The 19,820-nt window shown below is 42.3% G+C and overlaps 1 protein-coding gene across 1 annotated transcript in view; it reads left to right on the plus strand.

Annotated features, from left to right (window-relative positions):
- The window catches only part of dnmt3ba (DNA (cytosine-5-)-methyltransferase 3 beta, duplicate a), a 43,621-nt gene extending 24,060 nt beyond the window's left edge, over nucleotides 1-19,561 (plus strand). Inside the window, exons 16-27 of the mRNA XM_084070170.1 lie at nucleotides 1,807-1,851; nucleotides 2,083-2,162; nucleotides 2,767-2,879; nucleotides 5,093-5,282; nucleotides 6,637-6,721; nucleotides 7,546-7,691; nucleotides 9,911-10,001; nucleotides 13,696-13,844; nucleotides 15,871-15,956; nucleotides 16,285-16,354; nucleotides 17,825-17,943; nucleotides 19,248-19,561. Of these exons, the coding sequence (XP_083926296.1) occupies nucleotides 1,807-1,851; nucleotides 2,083-2,162; nucleotides 2,767-2,879; nucleotides 5,093-5,282; nucleotides 6,637-6,721; nucleotides 7,546-7,691; nucleotides 9,911-10,001; nucleotides 13,696-13,844; nucleotides 15,871-15,956; nucleotides 16,285-16,354; nucleotides 17,825-17,943; nucleotides 19,248-19,398 (1,325 nt within the window). The 3' untranslated portion in view covers nucleotides 19,399-19,561. The remainder of the gene's footprint in view (nucleotides 1-1,806; nucleotides 1,852-2,082; nucleotides 2,163-2,766; nucleotides 2,880-5,092; nucleotides 5,283-6,636; nucleotides 6,722-7,545; nucleotides 7,692-9,910; nucleotides 10,002-13,695; nucleotides 13,845-15,870; nucleotides 15,957-16,284; nucleotides 16,355-17,824; nucleotides 17,944-19,247) is intronic.
- The last annotated feature ends 259 nt before the right edge of the window (nucleotides 19,562-19,820 follow it).

The raw sequence follows: 19,820 nt of genomic DNA on the forward strand, positions 1-19,820 counted from the left end.
TGTATCAGAGTTGATACTATGTATGTACTGTATTAGTATGTACTTATTTAGCCCGCGGACCCCTATTTGAAAAGATATGCCAGGGACCCCCATAAGAGAAGATTTTTACGGCCCTAGCAGTTTTTTTCAACCATTTTAATGTCAAGGACCCCCAGTTTGACATGCATTAGGTTATGGACCCCCATTTAATGACATTTCTATCTCTGGGACCCCAATTTATATTGTAAAAGCATGGGTCCATTTGGTTCCATTTGTACACTCTCTGAGTTACAGACCCATAAGGGTCCATTTGGTTCCTAACTATCTATCATTTAGCTGTGGACCCCTAGGAACTCCCTCAAGGACTCCACTTTGAGAACCACAGATGTATTCTGTTGTTTCCAAACAAGAGCAAAAAATAGACCTTAGTCTATTCACGAAGCAAAGTAAAGGCATATAAAAAAGCAGTAGCAAACAACAAAAAAACAAATAGAAACAAAGCAGTAACAAACAACAACAGACAATGACCTCAAACTGTGTTAACTGTTTTACAGAAATGTATGGAGGGGCTAGACCGTTGAGAGCTTTAAAAACAACGCTTTAATAATAATAATAATAATAATAATACACTTTATTTGTATAGCACCTTGAGAGCACAGAGATTTAAAAATCAACAAAAAAACATCAGCTAAAAGCAAGAGTGAATAAGTAGGTCTTGAGCTGTGGTTTAAAGCTATCGACAGAGGCTGCCTGTCTTAGGTGTAATGGGAATTTATTCCACGCTGTCGGTCCGTAGAAGCAGAATGCTGCTTCACCGTGTTTTTTTATTAATTTAAGTCATTGTAGGCACCTCGAGCAGGTCAGCACTTGAAGACCTGAGGGGCCGCTTAAACTCAATTCTAAATGTTACTGGTAACCAGTGCAGTTTTGCCAGCGCAGGGGTAATATGTTCTTGTTTCTTTGCTCCAGTAATGAGTCTAGCAGCTGAATTTTTAACCATCTGTAACCAGGAGATGGTGGACTAGGGGGAGCCCCAGATATAGGGAATTACAGTAGTCCAAACGAGAGGTGATAAATCATGGGTTACTGTGACTATAGCTATAGCATAGGTCTGTATTAGGGGTGTCACGATTCACTTACCTCACGATTCGATTCAAAATCGATTCCTAGGGTGCCGATTCGATTAAAATTGCGATTCTGCGATTAATTGATATTCGATTCGATTCTGCGATTTATTGCGATTTTCTAGGGTGCCGATTCGATTAAAATTGCGATTCTGCGATTAATTGATATTCGATTCTGCGATTTATTGCGATTTTCTACCCCAAATCACTTTGCTTTAATTATACTAGAACATTTTAATATAATATAAACCATGAAAAGTTGAATCATACACTTCAATGCAGCCAGATCATGTCAGTCAGTCTTTCTGACATTGATTTCAGACAAAGTGCCAGTGAAAAAGGTACTAACTTATTAAAAAAAAAGAAAAATTTTTTTTTTTTTTTTTTTTTTAAATAAAAAAATCGATTTTAATATTTTGATTCGATTTTTAAAATCGTGGCATTAAGAATCGCGATTTATTCATGAATCGATTTTTTTTGACAGGCCTAGTCTGTATGTGTTAAAATAGGGTTTAGCTTGGCTATGGTTCTAAGCTGATAAAAACTGCCCTTTACAACCCTACTAACTTGCTTATTAGAATTAGCATGGAGGGGGCCAAGTGCTTGGGAGAGACGAGCGGTTGAGCCAAAGATGATTATGTGTATATGTATCAGAGTTTGAGGAACATTGTTTAACTAATATTTCCTTTGTTCAACTTTACAGACGCAATGATTCAATATATTGTCAAGAACAAGAAGACGCTTGAAGGTATGTTTTGGTTTATTTGTTTTTTGGTTATAATAACGGTGAGGACTGCGATATGGTTAGAGACAACACATTATTGTCTCCGAGAGAGTGAGAGAGTATGTTTTACCCCCTGTCCGTCCTAGGTCCTGTTGTAAGTTGGGACAGGTGCTCATGGTGGTTTTGAATGAGGATAGGGAGTCGCTCCGTTTTTAAGTTCATTATTAAGTTGATGTTTTATCATTTTTTCCCCAGAATTCTGTTTGTCGTGTGGAGGTCCTGACACCGAGGTGGATCATCCTCTGTTTGAAGGAAACCTGTGTCTGAAGTGCAAGGTAATAATGTCACCATCATGACACTTTAGATGACCGCTGGTCGTCGTACATCATTAGGATTAAATAGTTTAACCCATTAAGACCGGGAACACATCTGTGTCATTTTAAGATTTCTCTGGCGTTTCAAAAAATAGCTGATAGTGCAGCGCTATGAGCTTGTAGATCTGCAGATTTAGAAAAATCTTTGAATATATATATATATATATATATCTTTTAAAGCTTTTAACTCAAATCTTTGCGTCTGGGGGGTCCCTGGAACAACATATTTTGAGATGGGGGGTTTTAACGAAGATTTGAGTTACAAATGCTCGTTTAAAAATATATATATATTCAAAGATTTGCACGCTTTTTCAAGATAAAAATAGCAGATCTACAAGCTCATAGCATGCAGTTTTCAAATAATTGTAGTGGAGTACAATATTTGTCGCTGAGATGTAGTGGAGCAGAAGTAAAAGTACTGAAACCTGGAAATACCGTACTCCAGTAAAGTAAAAAATACCTCAAACCAAACCACCAAAATTTCACTTAAGTACAATACTTGAGTAAATGTACTTAGTTACTTTACACCACTGCCAAACACTGTGCTTTCTGGTTGTTTTTCCAGGAGAACTTCATTGAGACTCTGTATCGCTACGATGAGGACGGCTACCAGTCCTATTGTACTGTGTGTTGTGCAGGAAAGGAGGTCATTCTCTGTGGCATCGCCAGCTGCTGCAGGTAAACACACAATAACGCAGGGGTCTTCAACAGGGGGTCCGGGATCCCTAGGGGGTCCTCAGAGTTGCTACAGGGGGTCCGCCAAATCTCTGTGTGATGGGATCATTGTGTTTTACATTAACCACTTGAACCCTATCATCCCTATTCTAAGGACAACTTTAGCCGAAAATAGCCGATCTACAAGCTCACAACGCCTCGCAGCTTGTAGATCGGCTATTTTCGGCAAAGAGGGGAAAAAGAGCAGACCAAGTACAGAGTGAAAGTTTACTAAGTATTGACGGTTTAAGTCGTTAAATGTCTGAAAATACACATTAATATGAATACAACATCTATGAAAAGCTTTAATCTGCAACACAATTTTATGTAATATGTAGTGGGGGTCCCTGCTTCATCTCTCTCTCTGTTAGGGGGTCCTTGGCCTGAAAAGGTCGAAGACCCCTGCAATAACGCATTAAAGTGATTTTATTTTTTGATAAAATAAGTGTTAAATAGCTCTATAACGTGATAGTATTTGTCGCTGTAGAGTGTTTGTTCCGTAACAGCGGTCTCCATGTCTCTCTCTTAGTAAACAGAAGAATTCATTTTCAGGTCAGGATACCAGTTTGACCTAATCAGGATAGAGAAGTGATATAGACACACTTGGAACACATAACTGATAAATGAAGCTGATAAATGTTTTTTTCAGTACCTCATGTCAACCAGTAGGTGTCATACCAGACCACACGATCTAAAATGTCTCAATAGGCTCTATTCACAGCAGCCATATTATGAAGACATTCACAGGTGTTACCAATGATACTGATGAAGGCTCTGTTCCATTCATGGTCAAACAGAGTCAGGGTGCTGATATTGTGCATGTTGGCTCCCTGGAAACACTCTGTTACACCAGTGGGTCTACAGTTGGGGTCATGGGCTTCCAAATGGTCCCTTACAGGTGTGTAACTCTGAGAGTGTACAAATGGAACCAAATGGACCCGTAAGGGTCCATTTGGTTCCATTTGTACACTCTCAGAGTTTGGGGGTCGTGGAAACCACTGTGTTACACTAAATGGAACAGAGCCTTCATTAGTATCATTGGTAACACCTGTGAAGGAAGTGATAATATGGCTGCTGTGCATAGAGCCTATTGAAGAGCAGGTCGACCAACTACAACCACCACAGACCACACAGTTAGTTATATTATATTGCCAAAAACAGGGAGATCACGGTACAGTTAAAACGTCCTACAGACTACTCAGCAACGCGTTTCGAGCACAAGAACTCTTCCTCCATTGCTGCCAGAGGAAGAGTTTGTTTGCCTAAACAAAAAGTTGAATTAAAACTACTTTTGTATTGTACAGTGGTTTTGCATTGGATCTTTGCCTCCTTGGGAAACCCTAAGGACACTGTTTTGTGTGGCAGTTATGTATTACCATACTGTACCGTACACCGTTGGTCAAGAACTGTATTCACTACATAAAGTTATGGATTCCAGCTTTAAAACGTGTTTCTCATAGGAGAAACTCTGAGACGAGTTAGACTTAGATTGTTATGTCAATAACACTAGTTCTCTTAGTCCAAAAGAACCTAGGGCAGCTTAGGTCAAGCCTACATTTGAATGCCATCCAGTTAGCATGTTCTGTGTGCCTGTCAGTTCATTCAGCTCACTGTTGTGTGATTTGCCCCAAAAAATAGCAGATCTACAAGCTCGTAGATCTGTGATTTTTTTTTGTTGCAAATCTTTGATTATATATATTCTTTTAAAGTGAACATTTTTAACTCAAATCTTTGCTTCTGGGGGTCCTTGGAACAAAATATTTTGAGAATATTTTGGGTGGTCCTTGACATGAAAAAGTTTGAGAACCACTGATATTATTAATGTTTTTTCAAAAATGTAATTTCAAAGACATTTTGTAGAATTCACCAGAAGCAAAGATTTGAGTTACAAATGTTCGCTTTAAAAATATATATATTCAAAGATTTGCACACATTTTCACGATCTTTCAAAAATAGCAGATCTACAAGCTCATGCTATGAGTTTGTAGATCTGCTATTTTTGAACAGCCAAAGAAATCTTAAAATGACACACAGATGCTTTCTCCGGATTGAATAGGACAACACCACGTCTCACACCAATAAGAAATCCCTTCACAGTAGACATGTTCTCTCTCTCTCTCTCTCTCTCTCTCTCTTTCTCTCTCTCTCTCTCTCTCTCTCTCTCCTCTCTCACCCAGGTGTTTCTGTAAGGACTGTCTGGACACGCTGGTGGCTCCAGAGACCTTTGACAAGCTGAAGGACATTGATCCGTGGAGCTGCTTCGTGTGCGATCCCACCCAGTGTGACGGAGGAGGACACCTCAAGCGCAGAGCAGACTGGTCCACCAAGGTCCAGCAGTTCTTCACCAACAACAGTGCTTTTGCATTTGTGAGTGGACCGAAAATTCCCCGCTCTCTCTCTCTCTCTGTCTCTCTCTCTCTCTCTCTCTCTCTCTCTCTCTCTCTCACAGCCACTTAAACTCATTAAGACCGGGTACGCATATGTGTAATTTTAAGATTTCTTTGGCTATTCAAAAATAGCAGATCTACAAGCTCACCGAGTGCCACGCTATGAGCTTGTAGATCTGCTATTTTTGAAAAATCGTGGAAATGTGTGCAAATCTTTTATTATTTTTTTAAGGGAACATTTTTTACTCAAATCTTTGCTTCTGGGGGGTCCCTGGAACAAAACATGTTGAGATGGGGGGTCCACAGCCAAATTACTTATCATTTTGGGGGTCCTTGACTGTTTTAGAAGACATTTGTAGAATCCCCCAGAAGTAAAGATTTGAGTTACAAATGTTCGCTTTAAAATTACATATATTCAAAGATTTGCACACATTTTCACTATTTTTCTAAAATAGCAGATCTACAGTACAAGCTCATAGTGCGGCACTTGGTGCCGCACTATGAGCTTGTAAATCTGATTTATTTTAATAGCCAAACGAATCTAAAATGACACAGATGCTTTCCCGGTCTTAATGGGTTAAAGCAGTGATTCTCAAGCTTTTTAACTTCAGTTTGAAATGCTTTGGGGCCACAGACCCCATTTGATACCATATTGGGGGTCTATGGGGGTCACTTGATTCAGCTATGGCACGGCCATTGCTGAATGAAAGTTATTAGCACAAATAGCTTATCTGAAACAATGTAAACAAGGACTTCTCATGGTTGTGATAACGATTCAACGTGAGGTTTTAAATTATCAGGTTGTCACATACAATCAGTCGCAATGGCCGGTGCTGGGAAGCGCATCTTTACCATAGAAATACATGGCAGACTGCTACTGCCAACTCAAAAGGTGTTCTGGATACGGCCCCTAACACTTAGCAGTTTTAATCCCATTTGCATCTACACTTGTGGCGTATTCACTGTAGAGGCAAGGGTGGCGGTGGCCACCCCAAGTGCGATCTCACCTCTCCTAGAAAAACAATGCCTGAAAAAACGAGGGGAAAAAAACACCAACCCCGACACAACAATAGTGGGCAGCAGGGTGCTCGTCCATTGGCTCTGTGTACATTGACGGGCAGGCAGCCAATCACCACCGTATTCAGTAGAGCGACCCGTTTTGCAGTGTTGTCCAAAACCTTGCCCCATGCTTACACTTACACAGCATGTGGTGCGGGTGTAACAGGTGTAGCATCTCTCAGTTCATTTGTTTTGAATCTGTCGCACACAAAAGTTTGAATTTAATGTTCATGCTATAACACCTGATGATATTACTGTTTTGATTCATTTCACAGGAGCCCCACAGACTGTATCCCTCCATCCCTGCTCAACAGCGCAGACCGCTGAAGGTGTTGTCCCTCTTTGATGGCATTGCAACAGGTCGGTAAAGCTTTATTCAATGACACCATGCCAGGCGTACGTATGTATGTGCAGTAAAGTATGTTCAATACATGTCTATCAGTGGCCTCAATCAGACAAATTAGTATGTAGATACCTGAAATATCATTGGATATAAAAGATTCATATGTAGGGATCATCTACAAGCTGACTGTGAGCTGGTGCATAAGCTATTTTCACTATAGTAGAGCAGGGGTCTTCAACGTTTTCAGGCCAAGGACCCCCTAGCTGAGAGAGAGATGAAGCAGGGACCCCCTCTATATTGTATAAAATTGTGTTTCAGATAAACTTTTGCTGCTCTTTTTTCCCTCTACACCTTTAACTAAAGTTCTCCTCAGAAAAGGGATGCTAGGGTTCAAGTGGTTAATGTAAAAAAAATAATCATATTACACAAAGATTTGGCGGACCCCCTGTAGTAACTCTGAGTACAGGACCCCCTAGGGGTCCCGGACCCCCTGTTGAAGACCCATGTAGTAGAGTATAAAATGGGGCTTAAAGGAGAATGTTGGACTAAGGTTTTCTTACCTTTTCTATGATGTTATGATATCTTAGGATGAATGGTACAGTAGAAACATTTCATAACTCCATCCCGGGTCCGCCACAGCTTAAAACGTACGTGGATAGACCTTGAGTTAGATCAAGTTTTAATAGCTATTTATGAATAGCCCAAGTATAAGATATAATGGTTAAAGTGGTTAAAATCTAAAATGACCAGCACAGTGTGTTGGAATCAGGCGGGTCATCATGGGCACGAGGCTTACAGTATGTGTGCTTAACGTGTGTGATGGGTGTGTGTGTCATGACAGGATACCTGACGCTTAAACAACTCGGCTTCAAGATCGATCGCTACATCGCCTCAGAGATCTGTGAGGACTCCATCGCCGTGGGGATGGTCAAACATCACGGCAAGGTGGAACACATCAACGACGTGCGAACCATCACCAGGAAACACGTAAGACTTACGTAAACTTTGTAGCAACAACATTCATAGCCTCCTCTGCTCAGTTGTTAATATAAAGACAGTGGCCCTCATTTATCAACGCGGTGCAGCCCAAATAATGGGTGTACGGCGAGATCACCGCACCTTTCGGCATTTATCAATATATCCTGACGTGGGCTTCTTCCTTTTACGCTGAAATCTCACGTCTGGTCAAGACCAGTTGTTGACTTTGGCTGCACCCGTTTATTCCATTCTAGACCTGTGGAGCAACATTGTCTGTCTGACTGTCTGACAGGCATGGACACATATATCCACTCATAAATGTATATCTACACTAATAAATAATCCCTGTGAAAATATAACATTTTATAAAGTAATTTAAACAAACTGCTTTTGCTTTAACAGTCTTTCAGATAAGATTGTAGATCTGGCTGCATAGAAAATAGCAGATATACAAGCTCACAACAGGTCGCATTGCGACGCGTTGTGAGCTTGTAGATCTGCTATTTTCAGCGCAGCAGCGCTTTTGCGAGAGACTTTTCGGGAGCCCCGACCATCTTTTCACTGACAGTGAGGTCTACAAACTTACAGTAGCTTGTCCTATGTTATGGAGTTATGTCATAGAGAGTTATGTAGGCTACACAACCTGGCTGGGTTAAGGATATAAACCCGACGCTCCAATATTAACGTGGCGGCACGGAATCACTGCATTCCGCCCGAGTCTCATGTACCGCTACGCTACGGAGTGTTACAGCTGTGTGTGTGTGTGTGTGTGTGTGTGTGTGTGAGAGAGAGAGGGGCGTGTGCGTGTGTAGCGGGGGAACTGTTTCTTATTGGCTTGTCATGCTTTTTTTGGGTCGTATTCTGGTTCTTCATGTCGTGAAGTCGGGCGTTTTGTGAATATTTAAGGGCGTGTTATTTAAATGACGCTCGGTTTCAGCCGTGACATTTATCAACGCTGGGACCAAGTGTATGCTCGGATCAGCTGTGTAGGATGCGTTGATAAATGTGACTTCGACGTTGGTGTACGGCCGAATATACAGATGTGCCACTTCAAAACTTCACACGTTACTGTTCTTTCCCTGAAAGTGGCCTGAAAAGGCATGTTTTCCTCCCTGTTCTGCCCTTAAAATTGCACTGTTTTGCCCCTGAAAATAAGTTGTCACTAAACCCCCCCGTTTTTCCCTTCAACAGACACCCATATGCATGAGAACAAAAGAATGTGTGTTGAGAAGGTGTCAGACTCATTATGAGGCGAAAGGTGATTTGAAGAGTTGCTCAAATTAATTAGCATCATAAAAGCAGTGATCATCAAAATAATTCATAATTTTAAATGCCCTTCTTTGTCCCTCTTATTGCCCTGGGAATCCCCTGAAAATGTACTGTCTTGGCGATGGCAGGACATGTGAAGTTTTGAAGTGGCACATCTGTATGGAAAAATATACGCCGGTTTATATGCTGCGTTGATAAATGAGGGCCAATTTGTGTCTGTACGCATGGCCATTACTCATTACCCATTCATCAGCTTCAATTTGATAGTTTTTCCAATTTCTTCCGGTTTCACTTGTCTATCCTGTATCCTGTACGAGCTCTCTGTCCTGATTGTATGAAATTGGTGTTCAGAAATGAAATGCATTTTCTGTTTCACTAAAGAACAGGAGAGATGGGGAGACGCCTGTTACTTAACAAACTCTACAGCAATGATTACTATCAGAATAGAGATTTTTTTAACACTTTTAACACAAAAAAAATCACTTACTGCATCTTTTAATATACAGAGCAGGGGTCTTCAACGTTTTCAGGCGAAGGACCCCCTAGCTGAGAGAGAGATGAAGCAGGGACCCCCTCTATATTGTGTCTCAGAACTTTTTTTGTTTTCTTGGTCTGCGCGTTTTTCCCCTCTACACCTATACCTCCAAAAATAGCCGATCTACAAGCTCGTACGAGCTTGTAGATCTGCTATTTTTTTGGCTAAAGTTGTCCTCAGAAAAGGGATGCTAGGGTTCAAGTTGTTAAGGTAAAAAAAATAAAAAACATATCACACAAAGATTTGGCGGACCCCCTGTAGTAACTCTGAGGACCCCCAAGGTGGGGTCCCGGACCCCCTGTTGAAGACCTATGATACAGAGTGACACAATATTTAAAAAGAAAGAAGAAACTCACAATGTGATTTAAAGTGGTTCAGTGTGATTTACTGAAGCTAACGTGTAACCTCTGCTGTCATGTTGCAGTTGGCAGAATGGGGACCGTTTGACCTGCTGATAGGAGGAAGTCCCTGTAACGACCTGTCTATGGTCAACCCACTGAGGAAAGGGCTGATGGGTAAGTTCTCACTCACAGAACGACCTGTCTATGGTCCAAGTACTCATGTTACAAGTAAAAGACGTGTGTTCAAAATGTTACTTGAGTAAAAGTGCAGAAGTATCGGCATCAAAATATACTTAAAGTACCAAAAGTAAAAGTACTACAATGTTTGAAAATAGCAGATCTTCTACTTGTAGATCGGCTATTTTCAAATAGCCTATGTATAAAATATGGGCTAAAGTGGTTAATGTATGTTTTATAATATCATCATTTATATCTGCACATTTTTACATTTCCTGAAAAGTAACAGTTGTTGGACATTCAAGGTTTCTGTCAGACACTGACAACATTGTCTGTCCGCTGTCGTTCCTCTTTGCCTCCAGAGGGAACGGGACGTCTCTATTAACCCTGTCTAAGGGCAGGTACACACTGTAGGACTTTAAAGTGGTCGGGGGTCGTCTGATCGTTGAGCATTACACACTGCAGGAGTTTATTTCTTGAAATCGGCTGTCATATATCGTTGTGGTTTTCACTAGAGATGCACCGATACAGTTTTTTTCAATTCCGATCCGATATATCAATTAGGATATTTTTCGATATCCGATATATATGCCGATATCCGAGCAAAACTTTAAATACAAAAAAAATGCATTACCTTTCAATTAAAGACATTTATTACTGAATATTTTAAAGTACAATAACAGTAGAAAAAAAACAAATACACTATGATCTATCACCAAAAGAAAATACCTACAAATAATAAATTAAAACAATGTGCATACTTAGCTGCTTCTTAAAATTGTATTAAACACAAAATAAAAAAAATACTGTAGGTCTGTTGTAATGCAGCAGCAACCACTGTAAACAAGGCAATCACATCTCATCGTGGCTTTTTAAAGTTAAACAAGTGCCTGGCAGTGCAAATATTTAATTGGCAAATGTAAAAAAAAGTGGCTACTCATTTTTTTAACAGAATATTTGAAAGTGCAATAACAATTAAAACATTTTTTTTTTAAAAAGGGTTCCTGTACTGTCACTGTTTTTTCCAACAATGACCACTCGTTGGCAGACAGTGTTGCTGGCAGGTTGTGGTCCGCTTGATATCATGCACAGAGGGCTCGTTTCTGTTCCAGTAGGCTTTTTTTTTATCATAGTAGGCTTTTTAATCATATAGATGAGCTATTAGAGCTAAAGCAGGACACAAAACGTCTTCAGCAAGGCGTTCAGTCTTGCTGAAGACGTTTTGTGTCCTGCGGGAAGCAGGATCTTCCAGTTATCCAGCATCTCCTTCATTGTGGTTTTAATCAACTCGCTGGTGTGTGAGCCCCTGCACTCTTTAACCTGCAGCACCACGCTGTTAAAAGCATAATTCTCCGCACTCACCCAATTAGTCCAGGGGCCAAGCCATATTTTGGTACCACCTAAGGTGACCGTAAAGTTTTTGTATTTTTGTCTTCCTACATGTCTCTAGTTTATATTTTGGTATGATAACCCTTCCAATCTTGTAGCTTAATGGCAGTTATCACTACCTACCGGCTAATGTATCCGGTAGGAGACACAAAGTAGAATCTTTGTGTCTCCTACACCCGGGCATCAAATTATTGCGACAAAAAACAAAATATATCCATGTATTCAAGGCTTCATGGGGTGTGCAATTGATAGAAAATAAATCATTTTTTGGGTGAACTCCTCTTTAAGTTTCCCAGGGGGACTCTCTACCCATTCAGCTATGACCGCCCTAGACCGAAGGAGGGTCAACTTTTACAAGCTTATGGAAAGCAGTCTTTTTGCAAACATCAAAAATCTGAGAAGTTATCAATTGCACACCCCATGAAGCCTTGAATACATGGATTTATTTTGTTTTTTGTCGCAATAATTTGATGCCCGGGTGTAGGAGACACAAAGATTCTACTTAGTGTCTCCTACCGGATACATTAGCCGGTAGGTAGTGATAACTGCCATTAAGCTACAAGATTGGAAGGGTTATCATACCAAAATATAAACTAGAGACATGTAGGAAGACAAAAATACAAAAACTTTACGGTCACCTTAGGTGGTACCAATTTGTGAAAATATCAGTGTTGGCCCCTGGACTAAATGTACGGTGAGACTTATTAGCGACATTGGGCTAACGGCAGAGGACCAGATGTCAGTAGTGAAACTACGACCGAAACTACGATCTGGTAACCGCGAAGATCTGGTAAAGCAGTCTCTGATATGTATTTCCTGGAGGGGATATTATATTTTGGCTCAAGGTGTTCGATCAGGCTGCGAAAGCCAACATTATCAACAACAGAGGACATGTTTACTTTGTGCCGTCTCCACGCTCCACCAGACGAAAACACTTCCCTGAGCGGGGCTACTGCGTGTCTGTAGGTAAATGGAAGCCCCGCACCAAAACTCATGATTGTTTTTTCACGGACCAGTGGTTCTTGTATTTGTTTTACTGGGGATAAGGTTATACATACGTTTAGGGTTAGGTATTCACCTGTTTCTTGGCTGTGTGTTTTCCACTTCCTGTCGGATTTCATTGGATATCATTAGTCATCTGACCGGTTTCATTGGATTTCATTGGGTCAAAAGACAGGAAGTGGAACACAGTGTAAAGCCTAGGAAACAGGTGGATACATTACTGAGGTTAAGTTTAGGGATAAGGTTAGGTTTTTGCACCGTTTTACTGAGGTTACGTTTAGGGCGTTTAGGCATATTTAGCTGGGGCTACTGTGTTTTGGGACGAGCGTTTTGGTATTCAGTCTACGGTCTTCACATGCTGTGAGGGCCGTCAGAAAAGACTGGAGAAGCGACGAAAAAAAGTTTGCAGGATCGTTTTATCTAATAGTAATTTGCTAAAACGTTTGGTTATGGTCTTACAATTGCGTGATTATATTATATATATTTATAAACCAGAGATTTTTTTTTTTTACTTTTTTTTTTTTTACTTTTTAAAAAAAACTTTTTTTTTTATAACTTTTTTTTATCGGAACGTGGATCGATTATGTCATGTCCGATATCCGATACGTGAAATAAGTCATATCGGTAGCCGATACCGATACCGTATTGGTATCGGTGCAACTCTAGTTTTCACCCTATAGATTGATCCCCGACCAGGGATTACACACTGTAGGATAGTTCACTAGGATGCTGTCTCCAGAGTCAGACCCAATACATATACATTTCTGTAAAGTTGCTTGAAAGTGTAGTTGCTTTTTTGGGGGATCTGTTTGTTGTGGTCAGGTCCACCAACCTTCCATAGCCACGGTTGTTGTAATGTGCTCTCATTGGCTGTAGCGTGCATCTCCTCGCAAGGTGGTCGCAGCTCCTTTCATATTGTATGATATTGTCTGCTGTCCTGTCTGGGACAGAGCTGAATATCTAACAGGGTAGTTATCTGAAAACGGTCTGAAAGCCGTCGCAGAGCGGATAATCGCGGCCAGATCGTCTCGCGGAGCCTTTCACACACAGCGAGCATTAGCTCGCCGATCAAAGGCCGATCTGTGTTAGATCGGGAGGTTTTGTCGGCGAGCGCCAAAAAAGGTCGGCGACAGCAAAATCGGACCAAATATCCTGCAGTGTGTACCTGCCTTAACCCTGTCCAACCCTGTCTAACCCTGTCTAACCCTGTGTAACCCTGTCTAACCCTGTGTAACCCTGTGTAACCCTGTCTAACCCTGTGTAACCCTGTCTAACCCTGTGGTCCTCTCTTTGCCTCCAGAGGGAACGGGACGTCTCTTCTTCGAGTTCTACAGGATCCTGACCATGCTGAGACCCAAAGAGGACGACGACCGGCCGTTCTTCTGGCTGTTTGAGAACGTGGTGTTCATGGCGGCCAACGACAAGGCGGACATCTGTCGCTTCCTGGAGGTGAATGATTATGGGATAGATAGGCTGTGCTGATGGATTACTTCACTTATTGCTCAGCTTATTTTTTCATTTCAAGGCCCTCCGGTTTGACGCGCACCATGTCAGTGGTTCTCAACCTTTTCAGGCCGGGCATACCTGCCAACCTCAGACCGTCAGATAACAGAAAAAAACAGGAGAGTTGGCAGGTCACTGACCCCACAAAATAATCATATTTGAACTGGGGGGACCCCCCATTTGGTTTGACTCCACAGATAAATATTGTGAAAATAGCAGATCTACAAGCTCACAATGCCTCGCAACGCAAGGCGTTGTGAGCTTGTACATCTGGTATTTTCACAATTTTGCCCTCTTTCTTATATTATTTGACAATTTCCCATTCCCCCCCTCTGACACACAAGTGGAGGCACGCATTGCTGCTTATCTAGCTGACATCTCGGAGTGGATGTCGACGCACCACCTGAAGATCAACCTGGACAAGACCGAGCTGATGTTCCTCCCGGGGAAGGGCTGTCCGCACCGAGACATGGCCATCACCATTGATAATCTGTGGTGGCGTCAACTCGGACTGCAAAGAATCTGGGTGTGACCCTGGACGATCAACTGACGTTCTCGGCAAACATCGCATCAGTGACACGGTCCTGCAGATTCCTCCTCTACAACATCAGGAGGATTCGCCCCTTCCTCACGGAGAAGGCAGCCCAGGTGCTCATCCAGGCTCTTGTCATCTCCCACCTGGACTACTGCAACTCCCTCCTTGCTGGTGCTCCGGCATCTGCCATCAGACCTCTGGAGCTTGTTCAGAAAGCTGCGGCTCGTCTGGTGTTCAACCGCCCCAAGTTCTCCCACACAACTATCCTTCTCCGTTCTCTACACTGGCTCCCTGTAGCGGCTCGCATCCAGTTTAAAACCCTGGTGCTAGCCTATAGGGCAGTGAAATGAACAGCTCCTTCTTACCTCCGGGCTATGGTCGATGCCTACACCCCTGCCCGACCACTTCGGTCTGCCACCTCGAGCGACTGATTGCCTCGTCGCCCAAGGGTCCTTCTGGCCGATCCACACGGTCACAACTTTTTTTCTGTTCTGGCCCCACAGTGGTGGAATGAACTTCCCACTGATGTCAGGACAGCAGAGTCACTGCCCATCTTTCGCCGCAGGCTGAAAACCCACCTCTTCAGGAAACACTACCCTTCCTCTTTTCCTGGCCTACTTGTTGTTAACTAGTTGTACGAACTCTTGTTTTATTGTTGCATTATTTTATTGGATCTTGTTTAGTCAATACACTTATTTGTTTTAGCTCTTGCTCATTTGATTTTGCTATTTTGTGTCATCTGTTTAAGAAAGTAGGTAGCTGATATATTGCACTTTTACCTTAGCGCTAGGCAGTGGCGGAACAACTGAAAGCCGGGCCGGGAGGCAGAGCACAGTGATCAGGCCCCCCCCGTGCCACCACGCACCCGCGCGCAGCGCGCGTGCGTGGGTGCACATCCCGCGCGCAAAGCGCGCGGAAAATTTTGCGGGTTTGGGTCGGGTCGGGTCACCTTTTGGGGGGCTTTTTGTCACTTTATTTCGGTTTTAGGGTTAGGTTAGGGTTATAATAATGCTTTAATTAAATGAGAGGCGGAGAGGCGCCGCGGAGAGGTCGCGGCCCCGGCCCGGTCGCGGCGACCGGGTCGCGGGCCGGGAGGCGGCCGCCTCCCTTGCCTCCCCGGACGCTCCGCCACTGGCGCTAGGTATACTCTTGGTTGCTTGTTTTTGCAGGAAATGCACTTCAGACTTCTGGTGATTAGTAGTTTCGTTCCCTACCTATGTTGAATGCACTTATTGTAAGTCGCTTTGGATAAAAGCGTCTGCTAAATGACTGTAATGTAATGTAATTGGTTCTCAGAGTGGGGTCCGGGGACCCCCAGGGGTCCTTGACAAAGATTGAGAACCACTGCCCTAGACCTCATGTTTATTATCACTGGATTAGTTCAATGACAGTTGTATTTATTTTTCCAACTGCTTTTATTTTTATGACTATTTTCAGTGTAACCCCATTTTCATCGATGCGGTGAAGGTCAGCCCCGCCCACAGAGCTCGATACTTTTGGGGAAACCTCCCCGGCATGAACAGGTACACCATAACACACCATACACACACCATAACACACACCATACACACACACCATACACACACCATAACACAAGCAGCATGCTCTCTATTCTCACAATCTACAAAGTAACTAGTAACTAAAGTTTTCAAATAATTGTAAAAGTATAATATTTGCCTCTGAGATGTAGTGGAGTAGAAGTAAAAGCACTGCAATTTGGAAGTAAAATACCTCAACATTTTACTTAAGTACAGTACCTGAGTAAATGTACTTTGTATCTACTTTACACCACTGCTCCCGTGTCTCACACATCTTGTTAAAATCATGTGTTTTCACATTTGATCATCTTAGACCTCTGGCCACGTCTCTGGATGATAAAGTCAACCTCCAGGACTGCTTAGAAATTGGACGAGTTGCAAAGGTAAAGAACTAAGATTTAACAAAAGGCTTCTATCTTTATATCGCTGTTCCTCGTTACTGTGAACCTATGTTTACTTTATGTATATGATCATTCATCTGCTTACAATTCAACAAAGACAATTGGAGAAGTAACGATTTGGTCCCACATTCGTTCCAGAGCATTTAACTTTCCTATTATTTTATAATGATCATTTTCTAAATTGTTTTTTTTACATTGTTAATTCTTCATGTAAGGGATCATGCAATTATGTAGTAGACTAGTTATAGGGAACATAAGGTGTTCAGCTGAAACCGCTCATTTATTTGAGTTTTATGTGAGAACCATGCAAATATGAATAGTTACATAGACAAACGGAATAGGTCAGTTTGGTTGAGTTGATGAGAAACGTAACTTCTAAAACAATGAACTAGAAAGATCTGCGACACTCTGAACACAAACTAATTGAGGCAGAGATCCTTTTGGTGTTCCAAGTTAAGATAGTATGTAATGTATAATTACATATTCTCAATATTGTTTCTTATGGATACCGATCTGTTACTTATCTGTAATTAAAGCTACGATATGTACATTTTTGTCCTACCCGGGTCAGAACCCGGGTTCCTGTGCGAGAGACACAACTAGTGTACAACGAGTACATAATTACATGGAAATGTCCTAAGAAATTGACAGTTGCATTTCAACTCAAATCAAGACAGTGATTCTCAAAGTGGGGTCCAGGTGTCCTTGAGGTGGTCCCAGGGGGTCCCAGGGGTCCAAATGGACCCTTACAGCTCTGTAACCTAATGCATACCAAACCTGGAGGTCTTTGAAACTACGTTTGAGAAGCACTGATATAACAGACCTGTTTCTCTCACTTTGACAAAGTGACCATTACTACCAAGCAGTGTTGATTTTGACAGCAAAGTAGTTTAGTTTTAGTCATAGTCTTTTGAATAAAATCCCATTTAGTTTTAGTCATATTTTAGTCATCTGAAGTTTTTGTCTAGTTTTAGTCGACTAAATCTCATAAGATTATAGTCGACTAAATCTACAGTTGATTTAGTCGACTAAAATGTATTGTGGCGGTGCCTTGATGGCGTCATAATGGCTGATTTTACACTTGGTTGCATGCTGAAAATAGCCGATCTACAAGCTCACAACGCGTCGCAGCGCGACGCGTTGTGAGCTTGTAGATCTGCTATTTTCAGAGCGCAACACCCGAGAGCAACCAAACATAAAATGACTTGTCTTTTTGTTTTAACTGGATCTCTTCTCCACTCGTCCCTCACTTTTTAGTCTAGTTTGTATTTGTTAACGAAATTGTCAACATATTTAGTCTTAGTTTTAGTCATCGTAGCTTTTTTTTTCTCGTTTTTGTCATTGAAAAAAGGTAGTCAACGGAACGTTTTTCGTCATAGTTTTACTCGACAAAATCAACGCTGCTACCAAGTAAACAAACGTGGCTAAAAACTCTTCATCTATTTCTCTCAGTTTGACAAAGTGAGGACCATTACTACCAAGTCCAACTCCATCAGGCAGGGGAAGATGGGTCCTCTCCCCGTCAGCATGAACAACAAGGAGGACTACCTCTGGTGCACCGAGATGGAGCAGTAAGTCTTTCTCCTTATGCATGTCATAACAATCAGGGAGCAGTAAGTCCTTCTCCTTATGCATGTCATAACAATCATGAAGCAGTAAGTCTTTCTCCTTATGCACGTCATAACAATCATGAAGCAGTAAGTCCTTCTCCTTATGCATGTCATAACAATCATGAAGCAGTAAGTCCTTCTCCTTATGCATGTCATAACAATCATGAAGCAGTAAGTCCTTCTCCTTATGCATGTCATAACAATCATGGAGCAGTAAGTCCTTCTCCTTATGCATGTCAACACATGAAAAACAGAAAAAGTGCAAAACCATGGCACCACCTCTTTAAAACATGAAAATGTGTGCAAATCTTTGAATATGTAGGTCCATGGACAAATGCATATCATTGTGGGTGGTCCTTGACATGAAAAAAGTTTGAGAACCACTGATATTATAGCAATATTAAAAAAACAAAACTGTTGATATACAAAACAAACTGCAAGCTCGTAGCGTGGCACACAGTGCGAGTATAGCTGCTATTTTTAAATAGCCCAAAGATAAAATAATGGTTATGGCCAGGGGTGCACATAACTTTTTAGGTCTAGTACTCAGATGAAGCACCTGGAGATGTGACTTGGTGCGCACCAAATACATGGTCCCGTCCCGTTTTGTCAACGGGGGGGGGGGGGGGGGGGGGGGGTTCAGCACGGTGCCCACCGGGACAATTTTGTCAACGAGGGGGTGGGGGGGGGGGGCGGGGGTGCGCGAGAAAAAAGGACGCTCTGCTTCCGAATTCCGACGTTTTTCGCCGTTTTTTTTTCTCACGCCGTTTGGTGAACCCCCCAAGGTTGGTGTCCTGTGCTGCGCTGCTTTTATCCGCCAGATTGGGACGTTCACGGCATATTTTGCACCATTACGGTGCGTTCATCATCGGTGACGAGTCGCGCAGCGTATCTGTGTGTCACGATGCGAGGCAACACTCTGCACAACGTGCAGCATGCGTCCCCTCCTCCTGCGCCTAATGGCTGTACATGGGGCCGACGCGTGCTTTAGAGTGATTGTGTGAGTGTGGCTTCAGGAAGTAAATTCCTAGCCTCGATCTCCAGGCTTTTATTTTTTATTTTTGCTAAAAAATAAAAGCTTGGAAATTCCTGTCCCAGCTGTTGGTACGCAAAAGCGCCTCGCGTCGTCTGATGTGCCGCGCATTGTTTATTTTGGGTGCGCATGCGCACCTGTTATGTGCATCCCTGGTTATAGCTTTAAAAGAAATGACACAGTATGCGTACCCGGATTTGAATGGGTTAATCATGACTTCTGTGATTTCCAGGATCTTCGGTTTCCCCAAACACTACACGGACGTGAACAACATGGGGAAGAACCAGAGGCAGAAGGTCCTGGGTCGCTCGTGGAGCGTTCCCGTCATTCGTCACCTCTTCGCTCCACTGAAGGACTACTTTGAATGTCAATCTGCCATCTGAGGCTCAAAGGAGCCTTCATGTCATACAACGGGTCCTCTCTGATTCATCATGAGACATGTCTCCATGTCTGTCTCCTCACTCTGTGTCTCACAGGAGGGCTGTGGACGGTTCAGAAACCTGCCTACCAATGACATCATCCAGTGGCGTGCACAGACATTTTGAGGGGCAGGTGCTCAAGTAAATTATACTTCTTTTTGTTTACTTGGTCTGCTCTTTTTTTCCCTCTACACCTATACCTCTTTGCCAAAAATAGCCGATCTACAAGCCCACAACGCCTCGCACAAGATTTTTCTTTTTCCAAACAAGATTTCAAACAATTTTATAAAATCTTTTATTAATGCAAGAACATTGGCTTCTATTTCAGAATGCTAACTTTCCGGTAAAGAAAAGGCTGTATTTTTTCTACTTGCTTGGATTCCCCA

This window comes from Gymnoscopelus microlampas (genome assembly GCF_963454915.1).
Source record: "Gymnoscopelus microlampas genome assembly, chromosome: 10".
NCBI lineage: Eukaryota > Metazoa > Chordata > Actinopteri > Myctophiformes > Myctophidae > Gymnoscopelus > Gymnoscopelus microlampas.